Here is an 8,242-nt window from a genome sequence, read left to right on the forward strand (position 1 = left end):
GCGCAACCCTCGGCGTGTACAGTGACCGTCGAAAATTCTCCAAAATCGTGTGATGGACGATTTTTTCAAGAGCGAAAGAGCGGATAAATTTGGTATACGCGCACGCCTATCCTATTTACGTCGCACATATCCTGTAGAAATATCTTTGAGAAGCCATTTCTTCCTATTTCAAAGATACCAAACGTTTGGATCAATTCGGTACGCGCTTCCTTTTCGATACGCTTTGTTTCGTTTTAAAGGAAAATGGTCCAACGCGAAAAAGGGCGCGGAAAAGGGCGTCGTCGTATGACGAGTGCTCGCGTTTAGCTGAAAAATAAACGTACGGTTTCGTCGTTAACGCGCGCACGTACTCGTCTAGTGGACCATCGTATTTAAAAGTACATCGGAGTTCCTGCTTACATTTCTCGAGCCAGTACCTTTCTCCTCTTGTAACATAAACAATCGCTAAAGTGGTCCCACTCGTGCGCTCGATTCGAATCGGCCATCAAATTGTTCTGATAAATTCGCTCGAATAACGTACCAAAACACAAAAGTTCGATCGACGAAATACTCCAAGACCACTCGATCGTAGGTTATATTTTAATGTAATTGCTTTATCGCGTTTAAATCAACGCGTTCGAATAGAAATTCCCTCGGGACATTATCGTGCAGTGCAATCGGTTTACGCGAATTCATTTGTCCTCTCAATGTCGTGATTGCGCGAAAATGACCTTTGCCACCCGATGATATTTCGTCTACCGGTTACACTCCCGTATAATCGCGTACACTATGGATATCGCTAAAAATCGCTGCAACTCTTTCTCTTCCCTTTTTTTTTTCTTCTTCTATAAACGTCATTATGGATAGTTCGTTACGCACGGTTTCGCGATAAAATACCGAACAAATAAAGAAACGATTCGGAGGTCCTTCGTAACGGTTAATTGCCGTTAATGGACCACGGTCTATGTACAACAGTGGATATTGGACGGCGCCAGACAATTAACTTGAATAAATTCGAAGAAGTTCGGACGAGGAGGAGGGTGAATACGGACGAGTGAACTTTAATTGCTTGCTTGGCTACATAATAAATGACATCGCAGACACCGTGCCAAGTCGGAAGAAAAATTACTCGACCACCCGTTCCCCCACTCTCCCTCTCCTGCCGATTTTCAATTGGACCTCCTCGACTCTATCCGCCGCTAAAATCATCGGATTTCTTCCTTCGTTTAATAGATATTATCCCGGTGCCGTTCGATATTAAGAATCTCGCGAAAGAGTCTCTATTGATTTTACCTAACGACTTCGATAGCGTAATTACTTTCACGTGGAGTATTACCAAGAACAAAGTACGCCTTCTGATTTCATTCCGATTATATTAGAGGAAAGAGGTAGGAAAATTGTTGCTTTTAAGGATAATGAAATACGTATTAAAAAGGACGGCCGAACAATGCTTTTAATTGAGTACACGAAGAACGATCCTTCTTCTTTCCTCGATATCGTTACAAAGTAATAAAGCAAGTATTTGTTCTTCGACAGATATTACTTTATTAAATTAATCCTACTCGTTGAGATGAGAGAGAGAGGGGGGGGGGGCAAGAAAAAACAAAGAACGGAGCTGAAGGTATTTAACTTAATTATGTAGGTCGCGTGTGTAATTTTCTTCTTCGGATTCGCGACGATCTCTTCCACCCCTTAAAGGAGTACGATAAAAGACGTTAAAACGAGACGGTATCTATCGAGACGAACGCAAGGCAAGGACGTTCGCAACGATCGTTAATCGGTCTTCTCTTTTCAGAAAATATGTGTCTTCCAAAAGTGTCTCGAGGATCTCTCGTCCCGCATGGCAGCAGCCGAGGCGATCCAAAGCGGTTGGCAAAATCCGAGTGATGCGAACGAGGCGTCGGAAATGCTCGAACAGTTGCAAAAGTTTGGCGAACGATTGGTACCCATTCAGAGGAACATCGAGGATACGAACGATCAAGCTAGCGTTTTCGCGTCGAGCAGCGTCATCGTTTCTCACGCCCTTTTGGCTAAACTCGAAGATCTCAATAGCAGGTACGTACGTACGTACGCGGATTACTTGCGTACTCGACAATAAGATACGTACTTATCCTACGGTACCTCGAACTCGTTCGGAGAAAGTATTGCGAGAAAGTATTAATTTCCTTTTTGAAAGTTTCCAAACGAATAAGGTGTCGCGTAAACTCGCGAGAGATAAATGCATAAATACGATGCGCAACGTTTATCGATTACGATTACGCTCTCGTTTCTTCCCATTCCCCCCGACATTTCCGCTCGTAAAAGATTTCTGAATATATGCGAGATACCCGCGTTAACGTTACTTCATTTTCTCTGTTTTCGTAGATGGAAGGTGCTGCAAGTGGCGGTTGACGAGCGTTACAAGTTGCTAAGCGGATTTGGAAAGGACGGCAGCACTCCTGGTAGTCAGGCTTTCCTCGCGAGCAGCGTGGAACTACCATGGGAGAGAGCCCTCACGCCCGCCAAAGTGCCTTACTATATCAAGTAATCGCTACTTCTTACCTTTCCTTTCCTATTCGATCGTTTCGATCGTTCGAACGTATCTGGTACCTTTGGCCTGCTTCGAATCGTAATACCTCGTTCGACATTCGATTTCGAAGCAAATATTTAAAAAAAAGAAAGGAACTTTTTCAACGCTCCTTCCAACACTTTCGAACCTTTCCCTTGGACGCGTTGATTTCTCTCGTAATATTCTCCCAAAGTTATAAAATTCTTCCGAAGGAGTAAGAATCGAATATCGTCGAATTGCAGCCACCAACTGGAGACGACGCATTGGGATCATCCGAAAATGATCGAGCTGATGTCCTCGCTGGCGGATCTGAACGAAGTTCGCTTTTCGGCGTACAGAACCGCGATGAAATTGCGCACCGTGCAGAAACGATTGTGCCGTGAGTAGACGCTTCTACATGTAATGTGTAATCGTCGATCATCGAATAATACGTCTCGTAGTCACCGATCACGATATTCCATCTTTCTTTCGCAGTGGATCTGTTGAGCCTTTCCACCGCTTTGGAGCAATTCGATTCGCACGGTCTACGCGCGCAGAACGACAAACTGATAGACATTCCCGATATGGTGACCGTTTTGACGTCGCTCTACGAGATCATAGCGGCTGACAATCCGACCCAAGTATCCGTACCTCTGTGCATCGATCTGGCGATAAATTGGCTCCTTAACGTATACGACAGGTGAGCTCGTTGGCTTGGTAAAACGGACATTAGCAACCACGCCGGAAGAGATATCTCGCGCCGAAGCCTTATTTCGGAAAAGAGAAAAGTAGTATCGCCTTTCGGAAAACGTATCTGTCTTTCGGCGAGAAAGCTCCGATTCTAAAGAGACTCAAAATATTCGTTTCAGTCAACGAACCGGTCAAATTCGCGTGCTGTCCTTCAAAGTCGGCCTGGTGCTGCTTTGCAAGGGCCACCTGGAAGAAAAGTACAGATGTGAGTATATCCTATTCGTCGTTGTTCCAACGAGGAACGCGCGAGGATGAGATTCGTGTAATCAAAGTCCAAAGGCGAAAGGTCGAAGGTCGTCCCGCTCATCGATCGTCTTGTCCATTTTTCAGATCTGTTTCGACTAATCGCCGATCCTAATAGACTGGTGGATCAACGAAAATTGGGATTACTGTTGCACGATTGCATACAAGTACCGAGACAATTGGGCGAAGTGGCAGCCTTTGGCGGATCCAATATCGAGCCGAGCGTACGTAGTTGTTTCGAGAAAGCAGGAAAGGACAAGAACGAGATCGAGGCCGTACACTTTCTCAGTTGGCTCCAACAAGAACCGCAGAGCATGGTGTGGTTGCCTGTACTTCATCGACTCTCCGCTGCCGAGAGCGCCAAGCATCAGGCAAAGTGCAACATCTGTAAAGAATATCCGATTATAGGTTTCAGGTAAGACCATTCGATCTGTCCGTCCAATCCCCTCGTACGGAGGGGAGAACGAGGATCGGAGATCGAGAAATTCTTCTAACCGTTACTCCTCCGATTACTTTTCGCAGATATCGATGTTTGAAGTGCTTCAACTTCGACATGTGCCAGAATTGCTTCTTCTCCGGTCGAAAAGCGAAGAACCACAAATTGACCCATCCGATGCAGGAATATTGCACGGCTGTAAATATATCGTAGTATATTATTATGAATTGGCCAAGGCCATCGATTGGGAATAGGGGTTAATATTGGAAAAATACTACTGGATGTAGAAACGACGTAGCACGGGGCTCGTAACTACGTTCTAATTATTTTCCTAATTATTTTCTCTCTTCGACAGACAACCTCGGGCGAGGACGTGCGAGACTTTACGAGAGCGCTACGCAACAAATTCAAGTCGAAGCGGTACTTCAAGAAACATCCCAGAGTCGGATATCTGCCGGTACAAACCGTGCTCGAGGGAGACGCGTTGGAAAGTCCAGCGCCCTCGCCGCAGCACAGCTCGCTCAGTCAGGACATGCACTCTCGTTTAGAGATGTACGCGTCTCGGCTGGCCGAGGTGGAATTGTCCCGTACGAGAAGCAACTCCACTCCGGACAGCGACGACGAACACCAGTTGATAGCCCATTACTGTCAGAGTTTGAACGGCGGTGACAACGTTAACGTACCTAGAAGTCCGGTACAAGTTATGGCGGCAATCGATGCCGAGCAAAGGGAGGAACTCGAAGCGATGATACGCGAGCTCGAGGAAGAAAACGCGACGTTGCAGGCCGAATACGAGAGGCTGCGTTCCAAACAGACGCCAGGATCGACCCCCGAAGATGGCCATGGCACGAGACAACCCGATTGCGATATGATCGCGGAGGCTAAATTGTTGAGGCAGCACAAAGGAAGATTGGAGGCCCGTATGCAAATACTCGAAGATCACAATCGCCAGTTGGAGGCACAGCTGCAGAGACTCAGGCAATTGTTGGACGAGGTAACTTTGCGCTTATCTCCCTCCTATAATACTCGTACTTATTTAGAACGCGCTCGAGCCCTACTACTCCTTCTGGTTACCTCGATAAAGAAAAAGTTAACTCTGTTCAACAGCCGAACGCTTCCTCGCCCTCGAAGACGGGAACTCTACAAATTCGAAGCGTTACCGCGTCTCAATTGGCGACCGATTCGCCAGGGAAAATAAACGGCCATTACCACGACTCTCCAGGTACTGTGTTATCATGCGATTCGTATAAATTGTCATCGTTTAGACGTCGATTCTATTAAAACGCCGCACATCCGATATCGGTGATCGTTAACACTGGCCGACACTTTAACCGATTAACACTTATTGTTGTGTCATTTACGATTTTTATGGTAAAGTATAAATCGATGTCATCCGATATGTGTGTACCTAGCAACGCGTCTACGTCAACGACGCGTAAAAATGTCATTGAAAATATCTAACGATCAAGACGTTTCTTAAGTTTCTGCTTATCGCCATTGGGTATATGGTATAGGTGGTGGAGGCTCGAACGAGGGCAGAGTGGGCAGCTTAGAGAGACCACCACCCCCGCCGCATTCTCACAGTAATCTCTTGAATATGGCAGGTTCGTTCCAAATTTCGTCATCTTCATTTCCATTCTCTCTCTCTCTCTCTCTCTCTACATACGTATATGTGTGTGTATATATATATATATATATATATATATATATATGTATGTATATGTTACATGCGTACATGTATACGTATATGTATATATCCGTAGGTATCAGAAATAACCGAGAAGCTTTGCTTTTCAATCTTTGAGGGCTTTGACCATCTATCAAAGTTGTCGCATTCATCGTTGCGTTTGTTTACCGTCAGTATCCATTTTAGTATTTCATCTACCTCGGTGTATACCTTTTTCGATACACATTGCGTAATAGCATCTTTGCATATCTGGTCAAGCCTGGCCGAGCTTCGATAAATGATTATTAAGTTATATACGCGTCGCTTGGCTCCTTTGAGATTCAGCATGCCATTGACAAAACTTTTTTGCTTTCACGCTACAGGTTGGATGTAAGGTAAGGGCAGGTTTTCATCTTTAACGCGCGCACACATTGTATTCATCTTCTTTAATCGTCTTCCGTTCTTTCGACAGAAATTAACGTAATCGACAACATTGTGCTTAAATCGTATGCGAGAAAAAGAAAATAACATTGTCTTACTTGGATAATACGTGTACGTTAAATTAATGAAATTGTTACTCACCTTTACAAATTTCGTTATCAAAGGTGACCTTGGAAAGGCCGTCGGGGAATTAGTAGCAGTGATGACCAGTGAAGATTCATCCAAGACAAATGGTCAGGGTGCACCGCCTCCGGCTTTCAAGTAACGACGGGGGACGCAAGCCTTCGTGCTAAACTATTTTCATCGACGTCTCGATACGCACGAAGATGGAAGAAGGAAGGCGTTAGTTATCAAGCGCTGATATATCATCGGCTTTACAATATCAAGAAAACATAATCTTAAGCACGAATGATCGATATCGTCAAATTTTTGGCTCTAATGCATATCAGAAAAGACAAGAGCATATGGTATATAGTATAAACGATTTGTCGCGCAAACGCAGGACCAGGAGACTCGCCATAGTGGTTTTTTCTATTTTATAAGTTTTGATATATACCATTGTATAGCTGAATTTTGTGAATAAAGACTAATAATGGGTTCTTTGGCTTTGGCGATCTCCTGATAAGTGCGAAACTTTAACTACATACATATTGATACGTCATATCATGGAAAGCAAAAGAGAGAGAAAAAAGCAAAAGAAAAGAAACGAAATTCTAATCGTAACGAAGATCCAAAGGGAAGAAGAAAAATAAATCGTTATATGCTTGCTAGCTGAACTATACGAGAGGAAAATATAATGAATTATAATAAGTAACACGATTGAAAAAACAAACACACACGCAAACACACATACACGCACACAGGAACGAGTAAACGTCACACGTACGAGAATATCATTAACAATGCATGCGAAAAAAGTAATAAAAACAATGTATCAAATTGCATATTCTATAAATCGTAGGCTATATCACATACCCATTCTGTTCACTGCCACGGGCTCTCTTCCTCGACATAACTGAGAAAAGACAGACGCACGAGTGATTTTAGATTGATACGCGCGATTTTGGAGGGGAGGAGAGAGAGAGAGAGAGAGAGGTACTCCATTGTACCCAATTGGCCGCGATTTTCGAGTTTACGTCGTTACAATGTTTATTTACGTACACGCCAAAACACACACGTACACAAATTCGCGTGCACGCATATAGAATACACGTACACACACAGGTTGAGAACATTTTCTATTCGATGATATAAAGAACGTAGCAGGGAGAAAGAGGGACGTGCATTGCGACTTTCGAGTTTATTTTTTATCCAATTACGTCAGTTTTCCTATTTTTTAACAAACACAAATGGCAATGTCTCTTATTTAAGCACGCCGAATGTTACTTATATATTTAAGAGTATATCGATAAGTATCTAATTTACAAACTGACATCATCTCGTAGATCGTATTCTGATATGTAATAAAAGTTGTCTAGAAAATAAATCTGTCGTGTTTTCGGAATATAGCCACAAGTTCGTCCTATTCATTATTGAGCGATTTCTCTCGATCATGTTTTATTATATCTATCTACGCTTTAACGATAACGAAGTCATCGTTATAGTCGGGAATGAGTAAAAAACATTACGTATATACAACGTACGCTAAGAACAAAAAGAGAACTTTTGAACAGGCGTTGAGAAGAGAGTCGAGAAAATATCGGACAGGAGAGAGATTTCGAAAGTGCAGCTGCAGCGCAAGAACCTCGGCGAGTCCTCCTGCTTCCGTGTCCGCAAAGTGTCCGCAAACTGACCTCCAAGTATCCGCGAATCGTCGAGATTGCAAAGAAATCGAGGTGGCGTCGATCTGCGATTAAAAACATATTCAAACTTCTCGCGCGGAATATATACATATGTATATATATGCATATGCGTATACACGCACGCACGCACATGCATTCGTACCTATTCGATTTACGATTCCTAGTAGCGGTGGGCGCCAGCACGACGACAACGCAACGGCCATCCGGGTAGCACGTCGTTTTCCCATAAGCGGGTACGAACGAACGGCTATTAAAATAAATGTCATCTATGATGGACACCTTTTTATATCATTATTACGTTTTTCGAACGTCGAGAGACCTCTCGTACGGATGTGTGTACGAGCAACGTTTTAATCGGCGTTACCTTCACAACGTATCGTCTCTCGTTTTCCCATAAA

At 43.8% G+C, this 8,242-nt stretch overlaps 1 protein-coding gene across 8 annotated transcripts in view; it reads left to right on the forward strand.

The window, feature by feature from the left end:
• The window catches only part of LOC127067530 (dystrophin, isoforms A/C/F/G/H), a 221,616-nt gene extending 214,059 nt beyond the window's left edge, over positions 1-7,557 (forward strand). For 6 of the 8 annotated variants that reach the window (XM_051002552.1, XM_051002550.1, XM_051002553.1 and 3 more), the window contains 11 exons: positions 1,775-2,034; positions 2,344-2,502; positions 2,770-2,906; positions 3,002-3,206; positions 3,376-3,461; positions 3,587-3,914; positions 4,022-4,133; positions 4,291-4,929; positions 5,043-5,157; positions 5,450-5,539; positions 6,207-7,557. In XM_051002552.1, the coding sequence (XP_050858509.1) occupies positions 1,775-2,034; positions 2,344-2,502; positions 2,770-2,906; positions 3,002-3,206; positions 3,376-3,461; positions 3,587-3,914; positions 4,022-4,133; positions 4,291-4,929; positions 5,043-5,157; positions 5,450-5,539; positions 6,207-6,307 (2,232 nt within the window). In that variant the 3' untranslated portion in view covers positions 6,308-7,557. Of the gene's footprint in view, positions 1-1,774; positions 2,035-2,343; positions 2,503-2,769; positions 2,907-3,001; positions 3,207-3,375; positions 3,462-3,586; positions 3,915-4,021; positions 4,134-4,290; positions 4,930-5,042; positions 5,158-5,449; positions 5,540-5,984; positions 5,997-6,206 lie in introns of all 8 variants that reach the window. The other 2 variants (XM_051002554.1, XM_051002555.1) reach the window with 2 other exon arrangements.
• The last annotated feature ends 685 nt before the right edge of the window (positions 7,558-8,242 follow it).

The sequence above is a fragment of the Vespula vulgaris genome, chromosome 11 (assembly GCF_905475345.1).
Source record: "Vespula vulgaris chromosome 11, iyVesVulg1.1, whole genome shotgun sequence".
In the NCBI taxonomy this organism is placed as follows: Eukaryota; Metazoa; Arthropoda; class Insecta; order Hymenoptera; family Vespidae; genus Vespula; species Vespula vulgaris.